The sequence below is a fragment of the Calidris pugnax genome, unplaced genomic scaffold (genome assembly GCF_001431845.1).
Source record: "Calidris pugnax isolate Ruff unplaced genomic scaffold, ASM143184v1 scaffold40, whole genome shotgun sequence".
In the NCBI taxonomy this organism is placed as follows: domain Eukaryota; kingdom Metazoa; phylum Chordata; class Aves; order Charadriiformes; family Scolopacidae; genus Calidris; species Calidris pugnax.
In genome coordinates, this window is record NW_015090796.1 from 3,407,320 (window position 1) to 3,430,718 (window position 23,399).

The window sequence follows — 23,399 nt, forward strand, 5'->3', positions numbered from 1 at the left end:
GGGGGGGGGGGGATAATTTATAAACCCTGAGGGCAGAGGCAATCTGGATTGTATCTTCTCAAAAAAGAGTGATTTACTAAAAGAAGCAGTCTGACCAAATAAGCCTACCAGCAGTACCAAAAATAAGATTTCAAAGGCACCTAGTTTCAGTACTGTCTTTTCAAACTATACATGTAAATAAGCAAAGTAATACTAAAAATTAAAAATAAAAATTTAAAAGGTTACACAAATATTACCCCCTGTGCCCTGAACTCATGCTTGGCATAGTCAAGAGAAGGTAATTCTTAGGCTACAAGTGTGGAATATGTTAAATAAACAAGTGAGCTTGGAACAATGATTCCCAAACCACAGTTTATGGGCGACCTGTTAGGACTGGGTTTGCCAGGGAGAGCATGATAAGTCATTGCCCTTCCCTTGCTGCTCGAGGAGTGCAGTCACCCGCAGACCTCTGATCCAAAGATTGGGCAAGATGCGGTACTAAAGTATAGTAAACAATAGTTCCTCTCCAAGGAAGTTTGCAGTCCAAAAGAAAGAACATGCAGTCATTCATAACAGAGTTTGTGATGCAATAGTGCCAAATCCAAACAATAAGAAATCATAAATTGGCAGGCTGGCTTAAAACCACAGAGGGGGATCAGAAATGAAAAGCACAACTTTTTTCTCTTCTCTTTTTCCACTCATACTACGCCATTAAGTGGTCCTTTTCAAAACTTTCCTCTATATAGGGAGGATATATACTTTTTTTTTTTCTCAGCGTTTTAAGGGAAGTACCTACAGGTAGGAGATTTGTGATAAAGCAGGAAGAACACTAGAACTTGCTTGACAGCTCTAATACATAGTAGAAGGGAAATAGTCTATTTAACAGTACCTGGATTTTATATCTGTGTAGGCAGTCAACACAGGCCTTTCCAAAATCAAGTCTTATTTTGCTCTTAAGCAACTGCTCTGTTTCATACAGATTATTCAGACACTTTTCATACAGATAGAATCACATCAGTGAAACTTTGAGAACAATTTTGAAGGGATAGATGCTGCTGTCCATATAAAAATAAAAGAAGAACCCTTGCAATGGGTGTCATGTTAAGGTGGGGTGTGTGTATTTTCAGCTAACTCATGTGACCTCTTACCACTGAAGAGACCCACATAGGCATATTCTGAGTAGACCTCAATGAAAACCTGTGAAAATTTGGCCTTTATTAGGTTTCCATCAGTTGTGTTAGTGTTGACTTAGTAATTTATTTAGTTATTCTCTGTCTCATCATCTCTCTAATCAGCAGTGTCTCAATATTTGTATTTATAAAAAGACAGCTTGAAAGGATTGAAAGGGAGAAAGCCCTAAGTTCACATGTAATGAACAATTAAGTGAGTCATACAAACTGTGGTTCTTTGTAAGTGGGATTTTAAAGACAGGCGTGATTGACTTCTTTTCCTTTATGACAAGCAGTTTCAAATGTTCCACAAAGAATAATTTGGATTCTTTAGATAAAATCCTTTTCCTACTGAAGTATGTGGGAATTTTATGCTTTACTTCAGTGAGACAGGGATTTCATTGTGGGTTTTTTTTGTCTGTGCATTCTTGCTCATTAAGACACCACGCTGTCTTCTGTTGCAAGCTGCAATCCATATTCTTGTTCAAACTCAGAAAATATAAGAAGGCATTGCAAATTAGCAAACATCTGGATTTCATGCCTGTCCTGAGTTCTGAAAGAGGTAGTTGATGCCTCCTGGATCTGGAATGCAGCAAGGGCTTTGCTCTGAGAGAGAAAGCAAGAAATGCATTTAACCTCTCAAAGCTGGGACTGCAGCCACACAGGGAAGCTCCTGGCGGTGTTAAGTTAATGTGACCCCTGCCCTGAAACTTTTAATGTGATTCCCCAATTGAGATATTCAATCCATAGATTCCATTTGTTTTCCAAATCTCTTGCAAGCCGATTTTTCCTTTGATAACAGTTGGATCAGGCTCCCAGAAATAAAAGCCAGAGGAGACAGGGATGGCTTAGTTACTGACCTTTTCTTTGCAACTGCTGAAATTTCAAAACAGGTCTAAGTAGTACTATCTATGTGCAAAACACTTGCCTTTTCTGTGTGTATCTGCTCTAATAACATTGGTAAGACAAAAATATAAGCGTATATCTTTTGTGTTTAATACCCTGTAGTCCTGAAACTTTCCTGACATTGAGTTTTAATTTATGCATTCTTCACTTTTCAACAGTTGTGCATTTAAAAGAAATCAACAATTTAACTTCAACTATATGTTTATGAAAAAAAAAAAAAGTGAAGAATCATTTCAAAAATTTAATTAGGAAAGGAAGGAAGCACATTTTCAAATAATTGTTCTGTTTATAATTGTAATTGCTTCTTGTCTTGAAATATTTTTCATTAACAAAGCGTTTTTCCTGAAAATAACTATTGATTTCAAACGCATAAAAATGACATTATTTGTGATCAGCAAATAATTTGTTCAAAGCAGACAGCTTTTCAAAGGTTCTCACTCAGGCAGTCAGGAGGAGAAATAAGCTTTGTACCTTTCACGAAAGATCTGCTAAGTCCTGAAAATATATTTTGGAGAGGGGGTTATCTGAGTATGTGGGAGATGACTCCATCCCCAGCGCAGCCACTTTAGCCACTTTTAGGTGACTGTCAGATCCCTGACACTTTGTTCATACCTTAACAACTTACCACACGCAGGAGTAGGATTCTGGTGCTCGTTGAACCCGTGTGTTTGAACTATGGATGTGTAATATTTATAAACAACAAAACTGAAGAACTTTCTGAAATGATTGTTCTCGATAATTACAGCTTAGTTACCGTGTCGATTAGGCAGAGCTTCAAGGCAGAAAAGATAACTTGAAATACATGTGTTTTGAGATGAGCATAGGCATTGATAAATAACCACGTTAAAAGAAACTAGTGTTCTGGAAGTGGAAATAATTGAATCAATACAATCAGAAGTAAAGAGAAAGATAGCATTTCTGCATTAAAGCTATATGCTCTGAGATTCCTGAAATGAGGTGCCATTAAAGGGTTATGAAAGTAGTAAGATGCTATGATCAGACAATATTAGAATATAAACATGCTGACAGCAGTAACTGTACTGAAAAATCCGAAAACCACAAACAGGACTTGGACTTATTGTCAATTGCTCTGTTTCTTTGCTGAGCAAGAAAGGGAGGAATAAGGATAATTATCTTTGAAGAAGAAAGAGCACTCCCCCTTCTCTCAGTGTGTAAAGAATTTGTGACAGACCCTCCCTGCCTACGAGTGAATATACACTCCTATTCCAAAGGCTGTGATGAAATTCCTGCCTGCAGCTCGCAAAACCCAATTGCAATAAGAAATATTTTGAAGGTTTGCTCAGCAGCTCCTTATGTGAGTAGCCACAGGCTAATTCTGCAGACGGCCAGGTGCCACCTTTACATTCATTTTATTAAGGTGCGAAGGCCCAGGCTAAAGTGGGAGAACATTTAGTGCAAGAACTGCTTCAGAAACATTTAAATACAGATCTTGCTATAGCAACAGAACATAACCGCAGTGTTGGTGATCAGGTTAGTTTGCCATGTACTTAGTTATGCACTTGACTCAGCAGTAAAGTATTTGCATGAAATGTAATGGTCTGTGATACACAGGTCAGGTTTCTGTTCTCATGGACGTTCACTCTACATCTAAATGAGCTCATCTATTTCTCCATTTGGCTGAAAAGGCATCTCGGATTGCTAGCCTCCCTGATTCATGGCATGCCCTTAGATTTCCAGAAATGTGTTTTGCAGTGTGTTCTGCGTTGTGAAGTGGCCAAAGACCCACTTCTTTACTTTCAGCTGCTGCCTGAGAAGCATCATCTCTGTCCCGAAGGAAATCTGAGCCCAGTTGCTGCAGTATGTTATACACATGCCCTTTTGCAGCAATAGTTGTGTGCACCTGCAAACACTCCAAACAGAGTAGATTGGAAGGATGTTCCAAATTTTATATGGCACTAGCCCAAGGGTTAGACACCATTTTGACTGCTTCATCCATGTAAGCAGTTCATTAAGGTAACTGGCAGCACTTGATGTGAAAATTTGAAGAGGAAGAGTTGGTTTTTAATTCTTTCATGATGCTGCCAGGACACCCGCAGGGGCAGCTGGGGGCCAGGAACCACAGAGGTTCCAGAAACACCAGAGGTTCCACCTGAGGGTGGCTGAGAAGGCTTCTCAGCCAGGGCTCATCACACTGTCCTAGCCAGGGATCGGGACAGGCGAGGGGACAGTCAGGACCATCAGGCTTCTCCGTGAGGATGGGGATGGGAATGGTCCAGGGTGTCAACCCCCCCATGGGTGGGAGTCTGGATCAGGTCCAGTGATGGGAACCATAGGACTGGTGAGAGGACTGTTAATGACACTAAACTTGAGATTTAGCAATAAGACCCATACTGTCTTGAGTGTGTAGGATCTGAGCTGAAGCACTTGAGCCAGCCCAGAGACACAGCAGAACTGAAAAACACGAGCTACAGAATAGAGAAGTCACTTTCTTCATAGTACACTACAAATAGCAGCAAATCATAGATACAGTTTTCCTTGGGTTGGTTTCTAAAACTGTAACAAAGAGTTATTGAGATAGTTTTCTCATTCTCTTCCCATTCTTCCAAATGTCTCTCAGTCCACAGCACTTTCATCCTATTTCAGCCTGCAAAGCAGCTGATATAGTTCACAAGATGCTTGAGAATTCTTTCACACAAATCAGTAGGTTTTACATACCACATCTGTCTGAGCTGGCTCCCAGTAATTCAGTAAAGAAGGTCCATTAGTGTAATGTTGTGGGAATGGGCAGCTACTTTAATGTAAAGATTTTCTTTTTTTTTCTGGGTAAGCCTATCTGCAGATTGGTTTTCTTCTACCACTTGCATTTAGTAGAGTTCGTGTACTGTGAAATGACTAGAATGCAGCATGTGAGCAAGAACCTTCAATTATCTCTTTTAAAAATTATGTTTAGGTGAATACCAGTACAGCTTCCTGGCATTAGTGCTTTATTGTTGGTGCCTGTTTTGTTTGGGTGGTAAACCATAGCCTGTTTCAACAATGTGTGCATTAAAAAAAAATTTACACATGAGAGAAAAGGAATCCTTGCCTTGCCTTTTAATTACTATTAGGAACAATTACCAGTCCTTCAGAAAGTTGGAAAGTGAACTGAGTGAAGATTTCAAAAGCAGGAAAGTGGGTGTAAATTTAGCAAAATTTCTATTACTGCATTGATTCTTTTATATATACATATATTTTGAAGTGGAGGTAAAATGTAGCAGAGTTGGCTCTCATGTTTATATAGATTCATTCTAAATTGAACATTCTTTTTGATAGGCTTGGTGGTCAATCATAATATCATATATATGGGATGTGCATTTAACGTAACCCAGTAAGACACAGGAGTCCTCCATTAAATAGTCTGTACATATTCTACATGGAAGAACTATGGTAATTTCCACAATTTCCATACACTGGTTGGAAACTTGAAATGGCCATTAATAGTTATTGAAACTCCTTCAAGAATTTGGAAGCTCTTTTCCTGTTAAAATTAATCGGAAATAGGCATCCCAGGGTCCTAAAAATCTTGTAAATTCTCAACCCATATGGTCATTGAAAAGAGAGATCAAAGAAAGGACATATAAATTGAGTGCCTTGTTCTTTGTTCTTCTAGGACTACCGTAGAGGTTTTTTCATTCAGTATATTTTTATATCTTTGAAATCACAAACGAAGAAGAAACAAGTAGGGGCATGATAGGTTCAAAACTTCAGGAAATCAAAATACAAAAATTTTCCAGTTTTTCAAGACTTAAAGATTTTGAATCATGTCAATAGTGTTCAAGGATGTTGACAGATATGGAAATAAATTATTCTTTCCTCATTTGTGTTATCGTAACACATGCAAAGTTTCCTGGCTCAAATGCTTGGTACAGAATTATTGCCCTAACTCTGAGATAATCAGTAATTGCAGCCATTTTGCAGTCACTGTGATACCGATGACCAAAACTACTTGTAGGATACAAGTCTTACTAATGGGGGATGAAAGAAGAGAAGTAAGCTTTGCTCGCTGTCCTGTCCTGAATAAACTAGTTCTCTACTTGTACTCTTAACTTCTTCAAACATGGAAGTGACCATTTAAGATGGTCACTTGGATGGTTAAGTACATGAATTTGTAACACAGTTCAAATCATAGTTTTCCATGAGCAAATGATTTTATATTTTTTTGCTAATTCTTCTTAACTGAATAACTACTGGTCCACAAAAATAACTTTTCTGGGTGTTTTTAAAAAGTGATATTGCAGGGATTAATCATGCAGTCTGTGCTTGGACAGAATTCCTTCTAAAGTCAATGGCACTTGTGCCTCGTTGCAGGATGTGGGAACGTGCCAAAGAAGAGCATTCTACGCTCAGAAAGCATTTGTCTTTATATTCTGCCATTAGTCCAAATACAAAGTCTGGCACTGCGTTTCATGACACGTGCTGCTCCACTAGTTCTGTCTAGAAACAAGCTCTTTTCTGTGTAAAATATTTTTACTCTTTCAAGTCAGTATAACAAACAACACGAGGAAAAATTATTTTCTCTGAAAACTTCTTGAATTGAAAGTGCTGCAAATTTACAAATTCTGACATATGCCCTTTAAAACTTGTGCATCTACTGTTTTTATTTTCATTATACATTACAAGTTATATCCGTAATGTTTAAAAATGTTCTATTCCAGCAAAAATATGGCTTTTAACCAAATAAAAATGTAAAGCCAACTTGCTCTAAAATCCATCTGTTTTTCATTTTCTTATAATCTATAATCAGGAAATCCATTCATACATGACATATAATTTTTGCGCTTTCAAGTGGATAGTGGAATGCGATGTTCTGCATACAGTCACATCTAAATTGGTAATTGTCCAGGCAGAGCGTAATTTTAAAGTATAGGATGAAGGAAGGTTTAATTTGTATATTAGAAGTCTTATACATCTTTTTGCCTCTGAATGTAAATGAGGCCATTCTCTTCGGTGGATTTATTTGAAGGTGGGACAGCTGCCTCAGAGGAGGCCACAGCTTTCTGAGTAAAGAGGATACGGTTTAAAGAGCTGGTTTAAATGCAGACTCTTCTTAACTGTAAACCGCATGCATGCATTCATCATTGATTTTCAAATGATGGGTTTCTGTATCATTGGTTTAAGGTCCACAGTCTTACATTCCTGAATCCACATTATACCAAAGAATAACAATTTGGTGGCTGGAAAGAGGAATGGTTATTATATGGCTCCAAAATGCTAGCTGGCATAATATGCCATGAACAGCAGAAATCTGCTGGTAAAGAGAAGATTGCAGTAGTTCTTAAAAATAATTCGATGTTCTAAAAATATAAATGTAAGAAATGTTATCACTGTTCAAAATATTTTACTTCAGTAGGTAAATAATGTAAAGGTCAGGCAAAAGTTTCTAAAGTTTGTTATAGATGCATTCTTTCTCTTAATTTTTAATAGAAAATGACGTTAGGTAAATAATCTGTAGAGATCTTTTGTAGAAAACTCTTGTAGAAAATGGGAGTTCTTTATTCTAAGGGTTTCTGTTCTCTGAAAATCACAACAGGCAGATTACAGTGCGTGCTGTTTTGTTAAATATCTCAGGCTTTATGTTGTAGAACTAAAAAAAAAAAAGAAAAAATACACTGCTTCTTCAAACAGCTTCATTTTCTCTTTCTGAGCAAATGCTTGTCATACAGCAGATTTCACAAGGCAGTCTTACTTCCCGTTGGTAAAATAGTGTCTGTATGAAACCAGATAAACTCTACTTTTGCTTCGGTTTCTTATGTTGACCACTCCTCCACATCGTTACTGCTTTTCGGTGCTCAGTTTGTCAAAGACCAACTTTTAGGAGACACTGCAGTTTCTAGAAGAAAATACTGTTGTGCATTCAAATTCCCCTTCTCATTTCTCTGCCTGTCGTAGCACATAGCATTAAGGAGAGCATATTATGTAGCAAATCCATGTTGAGAGCAATCGTTCATTTAAAAAAAAAAGCCTTCTGACACAAAATGGAAAATTCTTGACTCTTCTGCTATTTTAGCTTGATAAGTGTAAAATACAGGGTTTTTTTTTTAAATTAACTCATTTTATCTCACTCACTATAAGATATTACTAAGGAAATAAACAATAAGATTAACTATGAAAATATTTTAATGCAAAATCTCTGAAGTCATCTGAGTGCTTCTGTGTTTTCATCCTGATTGTTTTTTGCAGAGGCTTGTATGATTATTTTAATAAAAAGCATATGAATAAACAAGTCCGGGCAGACCTATGACTAAAGGGATCTCACAAATACGGAAATCAAGCACTTTGTGATACTTTTCCCATGTCCTAAGCCTAGTGTTCACAGTTCAGGGTCTTCCAGAGCTTGAAGTGCTGTTTTTGGCATTTAATAGGCCTTTTTTAAGGCATATATTTTTCCCCATGGATTTGCTGATCTGATAAATACAATTAGTTAATGTGCTTGTGGATTAACAACATGATATAATGTTAGTCATGCTTGGACACACTTCATTATCCTAACTAAAATACAGATTCACTCTCGTGTACTGTCATTTTTATGCCCACCTCGTGGAATTCATCAAATGTAATTCCATAATCCATTTATGTCCTTTAGGGCTGTAAACCCCATTTCATGTGTGGAAAAAAAAAAAAAGTGAGATGCTGAGTTCTTCACTGAGTTCAGGGCTGCAAAGGAAATTCAAAGGTCCAGGGCATCTAACTCATAGGACTTTGCCAAACTCACTTGCTCATATTCCAACACTGTTTCTATGTTGTGTATCTTTACTTTCTTGGTATTTATCCATTAAAGTTTTCTCCTCCTGTAATACTTTTCATGCTATTCCCTCTCTATGACTGGGCAGTTGCTGCGTCTCTCTTGAGCCTGTGCAGACAGAATTTCAAGGCTACACTAAAAAGTCATCTCTTTCCCAGACTTTGTGCAGGTAAAAGGTGGAATTAGGCGGATGAAATAGGAAGGTCTCATTTTTAGTGGGATGGCAGGCCAGTAACCTTACAGACATACAGCTGTCATTGCTACGTAGTGAGAGAAGGAAACCCTTTTCTAAAAAAGGCAAATGAAGCATCTGCCTGTCAGAATTGTTCCTGGGGCCTGCAGAAAGCAGCAGAGAGATGAAGATGAAAGATACGGTGGTATTTTCCAAATAAGGTTATGCTCTTGCTCCCATTGACTTTAGTGTTGACAGAATCAGGTCCAAAAAGTGTGGTGTAAAAGAGAGCCAAAAACATTTAAGAATCTTCCTAGCCCTCCCCCCTGCCTTTTCTGGAAATTATAGGCTTGCTGTACTCATCCTTTGTTTAAAAACAAAACAAAATCATGACCTGGAAAGGGCTGAGTCAGGCAAGGCAGAATCCTCTGCAGTTGTCGAGAAAGCACAGCAGAGCTTTGACTTTTTTTTAAGCCATAAGATTTCCTGACTTTCCTGATTCTCTTGTCAGGCAAACATTAGATCTTGGCTGCTTCGAGTGCACGGTATATGGTGCTATACACCATAGTACTGTAAACCAAGTCGTATAATTAATTTCGGCATATTGTGGGGTTATTGGCTGCCATGAAAGAAAGCATTTTGAGACTGGTTGTTCCAAATATGGCATGTGTTGTATTTTCATACAAAAATACATTGCATGGCGCAGGTATTTACACTGAATTTTTTTACTGAACATTTTTAGTTTTCAGTCTTAAGAAATACAGTGGGCTTTATAACCATTCTCTCTCTTTACTTCTTTTCTTTTTTTCATTTTTTTTTACCTAAACAGGAAATGGATATGGCAACCCCCGCAACTCACCAGGTCTGCTGGTCTCACCTGGCAACTTGAACAAGAATATGCAAGCAAAATCTCCGCCTCCAATGAATTTGGGAATGAACAACCGTAAACCAGATCTTCGTGTGCTTATTCCACCTGGCAGCAAGAACACGATGCCATCAGTGGTAATGCATTTTCAAAGCTTGTTTTTTTTGTGTCCTTCAGATAAGAGATATTTAAGAATTTCAAGGCTTGCTCAAAGCAGCTAAAATCAGCAGAACAACATTCCATGTTCTTGCTCGTGTGGTCTTTCTGTCTAACCTTCAGGCTTGACATCGAGCTGAGGATGTAGGCAGAGCCTGCTCGATTGCTTTTATGAAGTCATATTTACTTCCTCCCTTTTTTCTGTTGAGTGGCAAAATAGGAACTGTGTCCTGCACAGTCTAAAATCTTGCAGTCTCTTTCCTAGTAGCTGGAAGAACCTTTCCTGGATTTGTTATAAAGGCTGAATTTAACCCTGAGTATTCCTAACCTACTGTGTTTTTCTTAAATATTTAGCTACACATACTCTCAGCAGATGGCAGATTAGCTACAAATAAATTAGTTTGAACTCTATCACTGTGAGCTCCAAATTTTATAACTATAAGAGGTAGTAAAAACATAGAGCAGGATAAAAAGGAGCATGAACCTGCTGTATCTCCTGCCAGGATTAAAAAAAATTAGGCAGGCTATTATGCTAGAAGGGTGAATCATGAAGGTGTCATGTGCAGATCTTGCAGTTCCCTTCCGAAAGTCAGTTAGTGGTTGCAAGTAAATCTTTCATGAGTGACTTAACATTAAAAGTGAACTTAATTTAAAAAGGATCTCGATGGTAAATTTAAGTGACACTACAAATGCATTTTTCCGTTATGTAACAGAGACTATTAAAACAACTTCCAAGCTGGCTACTTTAGCTCGACACGTAATAAATTAACTTTGAACATCAAACTAACCCCCTCCCACATAAATGTGATGCTGCCTCCTGAGAGGATAAGTAACAAACAGTCTCCTACAGGGCAGCGCTCAAAGTCGACCAAGGCAGTGACAAGCTGTCTGCATCCAATGATTTATTCCAAGGTCCTTAAAACTGATACTTTCCAAGGGATTCTGTGAATGGTCAGGTCTCCTGAAACCAGGTATAGCAACACACTCTGCAGCCACGGGGGCTGTGGGAGAAATAATGAATTCTTAGAGAAAGTCTTGTTCTGAAAACTGGGTAGATTATCCTCGCAGTTAAAACAAACATCCCATTAGAAGGACAAAGAGGAGAGCTATGAAGTGTTATTTTTCCCAACTTTGCTCAGAAAGTGGTAAATTTGCTGCCCCGATCAGGTGAAGCTATTCCCTAGGCTAGAAATCTGCATCATGGTAAACACTTATATTCACTAATTTTTAATGCTCCTTTCCTATGCACTCAGTCTGAGGATGTTGATCTGCTTCTGGTAAGTGGTAGTGATGTTCATCTTAATAACGAAGAAGAGAAAAGTTATTTTGGATGATTGATACTTGTGTAGGTGAAGTGTTGGTTGAAATGAAATGGAAACCTTTAACCATAACTGTTTTGTGAATGAAAAAATCACCATGATTTTTGAAATTTAGCAATATGGAAGGCCAGGTGTGGCTGTTGCACATACTCACATTATGCATGCTAGAATAAAGCTTTCTTAATGCTGGCATTTTGAAAGCATGTAAACTTGCCCTGTTGAAGATGGTGCAGCCTCATGACATTTTTTTTTTTTGGCTCTCTGGTCGTTTTGTCCTGCCACTCACAGGATTAGGGTTCTCTAGTGCAGTATTTACAGTGCAACATCTAGTGCCCCGGAGTTAAATGTGTAACTGCTGTGCTACCCAACGCTCTTGAAGTTTGTTTTATTGCACAAAAAACAGAGTAGTCAGAGCACCATCTGCTGGTAAGAGCTCAGTGTTCAGCAATCTTGGGGTGCCCCTCACTTTCAAAGCATAGAATCCAGTAGGACTGGGTTTAGGGTTTTTTCTTTTGCCTTTTCTTTTTATTTATTTTGAGTGAAAAGGAAAACAATGGGAATAAAGTTTACATATTTCATTAGTTTTTCACACGATCTTTTTTTCTACCCACAATAAAAGCAATCTTACTTGTTACTAGTTCAGTTACCTAGGAGATACTGATGTAATGGGTTACTATGGTGACAACTGGTCTCTTGAAGGCTTGTAAATGATAGGGTTGGCAGAGTTCATAAAAGCCACATGTTAAATGATTAATTTCTAGAAATTTGTGTCAGCCTCTATTTCTCATGCACAAAACATACCCAGAAATCTAATACACTCAACTGACTGAAAACTAGTCAATAATCTGTTTATTTTACTTACTTTAAAAGAATCAGAGGATAAATAACTCCCAGTCTGCTCAGTCATTGGCTACTCCAGTGGTTTCCGTAGCAACTCCTACTCTACCAGGGCAAGGGATGGGAGGATACCCATCAGCCATCTCAACAACATATGGTACTGGTGAGTATGGGTGCAAACCTAAAGAGGGGGGGGAGGGAGCAAGATGCTGGCAAGTGTCTGTCTCAGTACTCATGAACTAACTAATGCTCGTTGGGAGAAACTGAAATATTCATATCTGATGTGCTTTTGCACTTCGTTTACTTTGTATCTTTTCACTAACTTGAGATATATCTGTTTAAAAGTTAGCTATTTTTTACGAATGGAAAACTGCTTTGATAGCTTTCTTTCGTTGGCTTTAATAAATAATGTAACTTAAAAGACACTTCTTAATCCTCGTAATTCAAGAGGTAATTTCATGTAGTTGAGTGTCTCTTCCAAAAGGCATAGGATCATAGAATCATATAGGGTTAGAAGGGACCTCTGGAGATCATCAAGTCCAACCCTCCCACCAGAGTGGGTCTACCTAGAGCAGGTTGCACAGGATCTTGTCCAGACACTACTTGAATGTCTTCAGAGAAGGAAGCTCCACCGAGTCTGAGGCTCCACTGAGTCAAAACACAGCTCAATAACTTTGTGGGCTACCACGTAGCTACCTGGGAGAGACTAGAAATGGAGCCCCAAGAGACCCTTTCCAGTTCCCATTGCACATTGCTGCCAAACACAGCACGCTGGCTGACAGATCCAGTGCTCTTACAGGAGACCTGTGTTGTTCAGACACAAGCTGCCTGCTGGCTTCAACAAGGAAGAATATTATTAGATAAACAAAATATTCTTAGGTTTTTCAAGTCTTTGTGTGCGAGTGCATCTGTAGCTATGGTGGATAATACAGGCTAGGAGTGCTTTGCATTTTCCAGATCCAGAAAAGCCCTGCTAAATTAGAGAATAATTATTAGGGCATTATTTTCTCCCAAGTTAATGAGTTGAGGGAAGAGGAAGGTCTACTTTTTCTGCTGCAACTTAATGTGATTGGTGTAATTAAAATTAAAAGGCTTGTAAAGTGACATGTGAAAATTACGATGCTAGTTATTGTTTAATTGCTTCCTCTTTAATTCCCTTTTAATTATTGTCTTTTCTGTTTTCAAATCTAGAATATTCTCTGAGTAGTGCAGATATATCATCTCTCTCTGGGTTTAATACAGCCAGTGCTCTTCATCTTGGTTCTGTGACTGGCTGGCAACAGCAACACCTACATAACATGCCACCGTCTGCCCTCAGTCAATTGGGGTAAGCAGTGTTTTCTTTATTTTGTTGTTTTACAGTGACTTCATTCTCCCCAGCAATCACAAATCCAAAATATATCAAGGCACATATTTACTATGTGTAAGAGTTCCATTTCCCAAAACTGGAACTATGTATTTAATGAAATGTTTGCTATGTAGCTCAAATGAAGTATTCTGTGTCCATGACATCTTCTCAGTAATTTAGTAAAAATTATGGTTCATGTTTTATTCCTTATTTCTTTAAACAGCATTTTATTTCACTAGTAGAGACCAACCTAAACATTTATATTGTGCTGTTGCTGTATTTTGCCATTTATGCTTTTTATTTCCAGTTACTATAGCACAAACATTTACAGTAAACTTGAAAATTTTCTAAATATTTTTAATCAAGTAAGAGTGACATAATGATTTGACCTGAAGTTAAGCTTTAACCTTATTTAATAATCACATACTCCCTTCTGCTCAGCTCTGACATTCAAGTTTCATTTCTTTGGAAATGCTTTCTACAAGCAAACAACATAATTAGGTATAAGAACTGTAATATCACAAAAACTGTGATTTGCCTGTGTTGAGGAGGATAGGTGTTCGTGCCCTCTAGTGGCTAATTTCAAGGCATTTGTTCCAGGTTGGTGAAGCACACTGCTAAATCATCTCAGGATTTTTAGAAGTGTGAAAATTCACACAGCGAGGTCACCTGATGCATTCTTGGAAAAACAACCTGTAGGCTCATTGAAGTGAACTTTAAGAGTAGTATTTTCAAAAATCCTGGTATCTGCAGTTTCTACTGAGTAAGACCATAGGCATTCACCAGCACACCACACGTAGCCTAAGGTATAGCAAGACATGTTTGAATTTTAGAAGTTTTCATTATAAAAATAGAAGCTGAAAACAGCTGGAGTGTATTTATGAGGAGAAATCAAAATCACATGCATTTGAAAAGTAAACTCCTTTTTTTTTTTTTCCCCAGAAAGAGGTGTTGCACATATGCACTAATTTTTTTGCATGGTAGTTTCCGTAATGTCAAACTATTTAACACTACAAATGTGGCTTAAACTTTGAAATTCTCCTTCTAATTTATCTGACCACTTTTTGTAACTTACTATAATTTCATTACCATGTACAGACAGTTTGGATTTTTAAAGGACAGCTCTAGAAGTGTTTCAGAGGAAACAAAATTTTTTTAAACCTCGTTTCTATATAAATAAGCATATACAGATAATAACTACATAAAAACATAAAACTGAAATAGTTGCTGTGCTAAAAAAAATAATATTAATACCTTTCTCATGCTGCTTCTGTTTTCTTTTTGAGTTTGCACTGTTTCTGGGGCAACGTTCAGGTTAACTGTACAACTAAAGGCATAAAGTCTCAAATAAATTGAAAACTCACATGTTAGGTATCAATGTATAACCTTACAATAAGCTGATTGTTTTCAGTGGTGTACCAAAGAATGTAATAAGGCCGTTTGGTTAACCAAAAAAGTATAAATTAAATCCTAAACTAACTACATGCCTTTTCAGATATGTCACACATCGTCATCTGTTTCTAATTCATATCACAGAATGTCGAAGTGTAATGGCTGTGGCTGGTGGAATACATTCTGAGTTGCTACTTTTATTATTATTCTTTCAGTGATTTGTAAATGAATTCAGCTATGAAAGCTGCTTCACTGACAGTTCTGGAAAAATCTTCTATCTCTGCAGAAAATCATAAGCATTTCTTTATTTTATTTTAGTCACTGAGTTCTACATGCAAAAGCACTTGTGCTAACCTTTGGATTGTTTGAAGAGCTTGAAATTATATAGAATATATTCAATCCGTGTCAACCGGAGCTAGAATTTGCAGGAAGATTAAAGCAATCACACAAAATTTTAGTCATCCCCAGGTATTTGAGAAAACGCATCTAGAAAGAGTTTGACAACCCGAATTCCTGCGCTGAGTGAGGTCACACACTGGAAAGATTCGGCAGCTGGGAGATGTTTGTTGAGAACAGTAGGCTGTAAAGACCTGTGAGGAAACAAGAGTTTTACTGAAAGAGACATCCTAGATCTCTGGCAGGTTTTGTTTTTCACTGGAGCTCAAAGGTGAAAAACAGCTCCTTTCCCTCTGTGCGTGGCAGAAGAACGTGGTTAGTAATAGAATAGGGTATGGTTAGATGTATTGGCTTGCTCCAGATAAGTCCCCAACAATTCCAGCAGCAGTGTCAGAACCTTCTTTAAGATAATTGGAGAAGATCTCTACAACCTGCCTCTTCGTTCTTCATGTTGGCTCTGCAATTAGCAGTTACCTGGTGCCGGTGGGGCTTGAGGGCAAATACCTGAGGACATGAGTGTAGTTCACTTTCCCTGTTTTCTCAGCTTTTGGCCTTTTGCTGAGCCCGGTGATAAAGATAGCAATGTGGAGCTTGCTTTGATATGACTGGGATATTAAAACCAGTCAAACTTTTCAACTTTTTAGGTTAAAAAGCAAAACAGTACTTTCACAGTCTTTTAACTAGGTCTATGTCTGGGAAAAATACATACAAATTCAATCTCTCCTAAAAATTTGGAATTTTGTCTGAACATTGCTGCAATGTCTCTTACAGAGACAGTTACTGCTTATTTAACATGGAGCAAAGAGTCTACCAGAAGTTAATTGCTGCTAACCAGAGAGGAAGTCCCTTCCAAAATTTGAAATAAATAATCTAAAGTTTTTAGGCACAAGTCCATTATATGGAAAATATTCTCTTTCATCCATATTTCCCAGGCTAGGAGAGAATCTTCTCTTCCTTAAGAATCATCCACAGGTGAAATTTTGTCTTTACTAAAATATAAGTGCAAACACAGAAATACAATGTCATCTGAAGAATTTTCAGTATAGGTAGTTGTTTACCTAAAAGAAGTTTCTCCAAACTTCTGCCCACCTGAACAAAAAAAATTGTCCAAATTCCTGCATAGTGTTGACTTGTTCTGTGACACTTCCATAACAAGCTTATTACTTAGCAACAATTAATTTTTATTAGGTAATAGACATAGCTAGACAGGGGGAAATATTCTCCCTTGAACCATTTTTAGTGAAAAATTTAGATGCCGTGGCATTGTGTTTTGTGAATTTGTATCAGTTCTGCCAACTTCCTTGTTTTGAATAAAAGCCTTATATATTTAGGATTGAGCCTTTTTTCTTTTGCCACTATTGTAAAAAAAAAGATGTTCCAGTGATTCAGTTTCATACTATTCTTCATTTAGAAATGTCTTTTTTACGTGTAAGACCTTAACATGTGAAATCGAGTTATCTTGAAACAGAAATTCTTATTCTGCTTTCACATGAATCAAAACATATGAAGAAAAAATGCTTTTACCTGAATGAAAAAAAAGAGCAGAGGGAGGAAGGTTGCATTGCCAGCAAGTCAAAAATATCCTCTATTCTCCTAGTTACAGACTAGCACAGAGCTAGAGTTACATAACTAAATTTTGCAGTGAATTCTCAATGGTTCCTTTTATGTATTTATGGGGAAAAATTATATGAAGTGAGGAAGTAAACAAATTTAGAGAAGCAAGTGTGGGCATAGAAGAGAAGGTATGTGAGGCTCTTTCTCCCTTCGCTAGACCACTCTCTCCCTCTGTAAAGACCCCTCTGGTGCATGTTCACGTCCTCACCCATCACCTCCTCAGACCTGCAGGTCTGTCTGTGCATGCTGAGCCCCCGTGCCAGCTGGAGATTCATGTAGGTGGAGACACACACAGAACTGACCTCACTGGCATCAGCAAGGACTAAAACCCAGGAGGAGACGAGCTCGTTGCCTCCTGACTCGTTTCCCACCTCTTAGCTGGTCGGTGTTGAGCCCAGAGAGCAACCAGCATTTCTCCCAGGTGGCTGCTGCACTCTAAATAAACACCACGTTTTCACTACGCTGGTCTCAAGGGGAACTGCTGTGTGAAATTAAAACTTTAATTTTCTTCGTTGTCCCCATAAAATGAAATGTTTTTATACAACCTATGGGAAAAGGTGGTTAGGTCAACATGGGTGGACTGAGTGGCACTTACTGAGTGCTGTTAATTATATACAACCCATTGAAGTAATTGGCTTTATTTTCTCTGTGGATTTTCCATATTTAAAACCTGTTTGTTTTTCAGTGAACCTAATGTAGGTTTCAAATGATGAAAATAGGGCATGCCTGGACCAAAATTACATAGTTACATGAAGCAACAGTGCAAAATATACATTAATACATAGAGATACAAACACTTGTTTCTACACTCAGACACATGTACATGAAAATAAATAATTTTGTCATTTTGTAGCAGACAGAATCCTCATTTATTTTATAATGCTGCTTCTATTCTAAATAGAGGTCGATCCTATGTTTAGAATATGGGTCTAAAGACTGCAGCTAAGTATGTGCTACTTCACCATTCATGGCTATGTATAACAGCAGGTTTCCCTTGTAATTGACCATTTTAGCTTACCTGAGATTCAGAAAATTTTAATGAAATTATGTAAATTACAGTCACCAAAAAACAGAAATTAAAGTTCAGAAGTAGTTTCAGCAGAAAAAGGCCGTATTATATTGTTTTAAACCTCACAAATTTAGTCCTGACTTGCCAAAATGACTTCTTAACCTTGTTTCAATTTGCGAAAAAGTGCTTAAAATGCGGATCAACCTGTAGCATTTTTAAAACTGCCACAGATTTGTATGCCAGGTATTTACATAACACCACTGATGAATCACAAGGAATCTAAAGAAAAATCTATAGAGCTGCATTCTCGTACTCACTTCTGGAACACTACTAAAAAAGCAACATTGCAGTATAGCAAAACTAGCTCTGTTTCACAGAAAATGCAGCTTTCCCCTGTAGATTTATTCTTTTAGAGGCTGCCACATGATAGAATGCAAGTATGTTCCCTGAGAACAAATTTGACTGAATATGGTGTTTTTTAACTAGCAAGGTGTTTTAGCTGTCCCCAGCTTTGCAAAGTGACATGTCATCTGCTCACATCAAACACTTCTAAATCAAATCCCCAGGCTCCACCATCCTGTGTTACAGGACTTCCAGGTTGAGCTACAAGCTTGGCATCTACAGTCACACCTAATCTTATCATACATGCTGAACTGGCAGCCTCTCTTCACAGGTGAAGTCCTAGCATCTCCTAAGCAACTGAAAAATAAAGTCACTGGAAATGAAAAGCAGAAAAAAAAAAAAAAAAACCAACAAAACAGGAAGGGATTTTTGATTCTTGTTGGGTTCTTTTCAACAAGTTTTTAGGAAAAGAGTGGAATATTTCACTACATTGGAATGACGAAATCTGGTACTTACGGTTTCTGATATGTGTTAATTGAATAGTTACAAAAGCAGAGAAAATGTCCCATTTGCCAAAAAAAAAAGCCTACGTTTGCTAACGTGAGGGTTATTACTCACTAACTCTGTTACTTATATAAAGGATTGCTGCAAACCTTGATGCAGTCATCTGTATGGGAATGAAGGGTAGCTAAAAGCAATTGGAGGTAGAACATCCTGTTTCCTCTGTTTGTTGCATCCATTATTAACGATTGCAATAATTCCTGATAAAAGCAGCTGATATCATTTGCTATTGAAGCTATAGAGTTCCATTTTAAATCTGTCAGAAGAAAACAGCATTTTGCCTCTCGTCAAAGTTATAGTGAATGTTGCTTAAGTAAAGCTCAACTCCCAGCTAATGAGATAGCAGGAAAAGTGGAATTTCCCCATAAATGAAAAGACCACATCTAAACTTAATTGTTTCTTCTACGCGTTTAAAAAGTACTTCCCAGTATTTCTTCTGCTTGCAGTAAAAATGCTTGCACATCCCTTTGGGTTTAAAGTCTTCTGAGGTCCAAGGAGGCTGTTGCCTCTGCTGCCTTCAGCCTCCCCCTGCATAAAGACTCAGGAGGAGAAACCTTGAAATTGTGTCTCGGGGGTTAGATGCTAACTAGCCTGGCAAACGGTCCCTGAAGTGGAACATAATGTGAACTGCATGTTGAGAACTCTATTTTAATAACGAAGAGAGAAGTCAGGTTTTACCAGGAGGTGGTGCTTTTGTACAAAACATCCTGCAGATGCAAGTGATCTCATTTCTCCCGCAGAGATAAAGCACGTTCTCGGGCATTCACGCTCCTCCCTGCCTGTTTCAGCTTCCCGCTGACACTCCCTGCCCACAAAAACGCACAGAAGGGAAATTAACTTAGGATAATCATATATTTTGCCTCTGAAAAAGTTTTAGCGTAGCAGTTTCTCTCGAAGCTTGGAGCATCCTCTGAGCTGGGCTCTCCTACAAGCAAACAGTACAATCCTCTGACATCTTCCACTGCTCCTCAGCTTCTCTTGGGCAGTTTACTCAAAAGCACTCTGGACTGAGTTACGAATTCGTAGACTTTAAACCATAAAATCATATCTAAACCCTTGCCTGCCTGGGGTATGTTATTTCTGTCAGTCCTAGGGACCGGTAATTTCAACTCTTGTTCTGAAAGGTAAAAAAACATATACTCGGCCCGAATTTTTGTTTAGGTTTTTGCATCTGAAGCCGCATGTCAGAATGAACAGCGATAAAAATAGTTGAAACTAATTGGATTAGTCCCAGCAGAAAGTCGGTGCCTGCCCCGTCTCGGCTGCTGCAGACACACACACACAGCATTAGCTATAACGAAACCTGCAGGTGGTGCCAACAGTGCAAAGGCTCGCCCCCCCCAAATTTGTTGTGACACTTGAGTCAAAAAAAAAAAAAAAAAAAAAAAAAAAAAAAAAAAAAGAAAAGGAGAGAGATTGAAAGCGAGACCTCCTTTCAAACCGAGAGCACATCCCGCTCGACCGCCTTTGTCGTGATGCTTTCGTCTCTTTGAATTCTTGGATTCCTCCCCAAAAGCAGGGCTGTTCCCCCGCGAGCCTTTACACTGGTGTTTGGTGTGAGTGTTTGTGCATATCTGGGGGCTCCATGCCTCCTCCGTCTGTAACTGGGTTTCCTTTCCTCCTACAGAGCTTGCACTAGCACTCATTTATCTCAGAGTACAAATCTCTCCCTGCCTTCTACTCAAAGCCTCAACATCAAGTCAGAACCTGTTTCTCCTCCTAGAGACCGTACCACCACACCCTCGAGATACCCACAGCACACGCGCCATGAGGCGGGGAGATCTCCCGTTGACAGTTTGAGCAGCTGTAGCAGTTCCTACGATGGAAGTGACCGAGAAGACCACCGGAACGAATTCCACTCCCCCATTGGACTCACCAGACCTTCGCCGGACGAAAGGGAAAGCCCCTCTGTCAAGCGCATGCGGCTCTCTGAAGGATGGGCGACATGATAACATTAATACCTATTTAGTTGGGGGTTTTATTATTTTTTTTTTTTGTTTTGGGTTTTTTTTTTTCGTGTGTGGAAAAAAAAACAAAAAAAAAAAGTCAGGTACTCTGTTTTTGTAAAAGTACTTTTAAATTGCCTCAGTGATACAGTATAAGGATAAACAGAAATGCCGAGATAAGCTTAGCACTTGAGTTGTACAACAGAACACTTGTACAAAATAGATTTTAAGGCTAACTTCTTTTCACTGTTGTGCTCCCTTGCAAAATGTATGTTACAATAGATAGTGTCATGTTGCAGGTTCAACGTTATTTACATGTAAATAGACAAAAAGGAAAAACATTTGCCAGAAATGGCAGATCTCTACTGAGAGAGAAAGCAGCTGTTATGCAACATATAGAAAATGTACAGATGTTTTGACAGACCCAGCGGTTGGGTGGCCATGAATTGATGCTGGAAAGAGACGGGGTCACCTAACACACCGAAAATGCTCACAAACATGCAGGCGTATCGTTAAAGAGTATGGCACTCAGTTAAAAAGGATCAAAACATTTCAAGAGGACCATACTTGTGAAAATGCTGAGTTCGAGGGCTAACATATTTAATTTTAAAAATTCTGGGTCTGCATCACTTATTAAATAAAAAAAAAAATTATAAAAATATGTACATTACATTTTGCTTATTTTCATATTAAAAAGTAAGACAGAGTTTGCAAAGCATTTGTGGCTTTTGTAGTTTCCTTAAGCCAAAATGTGTTCTTTTTTCCTTGATAGCTTCGCTAATCTTTTAAACAGTCCTGAAGAAACAAACAAAGAGGACTTTTTGTATAGAAAGCACTACCCTAAGCCATGAAGAACTCCATGCTTTGCTAACCAAGATAACTGTTTTCTCTTTGCAGAAGTTTTGTTTTTGAAATGTGTATTTCTAATTATATAAAATATTAAGAATCTTTTAAAAAAATCTGTGAAATTAACATGCTTGTGTATAGCTTTCTAATATATATAATAATTATGGTAATAGCAAAAGTTTTTGTTATCTTAATAGTGGGGAATTATATTTGTGCAGTTGCACATTTAACTATTTTCTTTCGGTTTTCTTTTACTGGGTATACATTTTACAGGTCGGAGCCAGCTGTTGAAAGACTGATCTGTAAAAAGTTAGAATTTACCCATGGTGTAACAACTTAAATCATTTTAATACAGCATTTTACAATCAGTTGGGTGAACTGCGATCCATTGTATATACTGATTAGTTCTTTCATGCTGTTTTGTGCATTGTAACAAGTTAAGGGCCCTTCTATTACTTAAGTGTCCTGCGTATCTTGTAGTTTTCCATGGGTTAAATGGCAAAAAGTGGCATAAACTTGGCCCTTTCTCATTAATGAAGCTGGTATTCTGCCCGTCAGAATTGGATGTACAGCTCTAACGGCTGTCAGTTTCGTGAGTGCAGGTGAACATTTGCAGAGGCAGTAGGGAGAGTTAGAGGGAGGGACCGGCACCAACATGCCCCTTGTACAGATGACTCCCCTCCCTCACGGATCTACAACTCATCAACTAAAGGGCCGTTCAAGAGGTTGGTTGACCTTACTCAGCCAACCCTGGCCGTGGGGTTCCTGTGGACCTCTGCGGCCACCTCGTCTCACGGTGGGCACGTTGTTGAACGACGCTCACGGTGCTACTCGCACCCTCAGCCAGACTTGCTTCAGCATGTGGCATCCACCTTTTCCTCCTGCCTCGTGTTGTACCTTTGACTAAAAGAGGTCACCAGACACCAGGACACCAGAAGGAATTTCTGGTGTCATTTCTCTCAGTCCCTCTCCGTCCCCCCACCTCGTTTATTAGAAGAAGACGGTGTATTATTTGAATGTTCCAGTTTCACCTTTCTGTTGAAGGGGAAAAAAAGAAGTGTTTTAATTGAGCAGAATGTTAGTGCCGTAGTAAAAGTGTGACATTTCTCCTTTTTCCAAAGGGTCCTTCCAACTCTCACCTACGTACATTGACGCTATGACGAAGGATAGCTGCGACAGCTAAATACAGACACAGAATATATTTCCTTTAAGGGAAACCCACACTCTGTTTCCCAACGATAGATGCAGTTGCTGTTGCTCAGTGACAGGGTGTACCTCTCTGTAGTAGAGAAGGATGAACAGGCTACAGCGTGCATTAGGACATAATGCTTTTCACTTATCATGACTTTATAGACGCCTGCCTTACAGGCACTCTCAGCCGTGCAGGGGCTAGTGCATAATATGGAAACTCTTTTTTTTCGCGGAATACTGTGCTACTAATGCATCATCCATCTTATCTTGCGTAGCAATCTGCAGGGTAAAGAAAAAGATACGCATGTTTAAACAGAAAAAAACAAAAAAAACCAAAAAAAAACCAAAACACAAAAAAAAATTAAAAAAAAAAACCAAAACAAAACACACACACACAAAAAAAAAGGTAAAATGGGGCCCGTAATTAATTTTAAAACACAAAAAAAACCTGTTTTTGAAACCACTTTCTTCACCTTCAGACGAACCTATACTCATATTCTCTTGTGAGAATTTTAAAACTTTGGTGTGTCAAAAATATGCAAATATATCACAAATGTACCTTGTCATTTCAAGAAAAAAATACAACTTTATCAGTATTATAGTAGAAAC

General features: G+C 38.3%; 1 protein-coding gene across 7 annotated transcripts in view; it reads left to right on the top strand.

Annotated features, from left to right (window-relative positions):
* MEF2C (myocyte enhancer factor 2C) overlaps positions 1-20,816 on the top strand; it is a 123,493-nt gene extending 102,677 nt beyond the window's left edge. For 3 of the 7 annotated variants that reach the window (XM_014936857.1, XM_014936851.1, XM_014936852.1), the window contains 5 exons: positions 9,798-9,970; positions 11,243-11,266; positions 12,179-12,308; positions 13,337-13,472; positions 20,435-20,816. In XM_014936857.1, coding sequence (XP_014792343.1) covers positions 9,798-9,970; positions 11,243-11,266; positions 12,179-12,308; positions 13,337-13,472; positions 20,435-20,756 — 785 coding nt within the window. In that variant the 3' untranslated portion in view covers positions 20,757-20,816. The remainder of the gene's footprint in view (positions 1-9,797; positions 9,971-11,242; positions 11,267-12,178; positions 12,309-13,336; positions 13,473-20,434) is intronic. The other 4 variants (XM_014936853.1, XM_014936854.1, XM_014936855.1 and 1 more) reach the window with 3 other exon arrangements.
* The last annotated feature ends 2,583 nt before the right edge of the window (positions 20,817-23,399 follow it).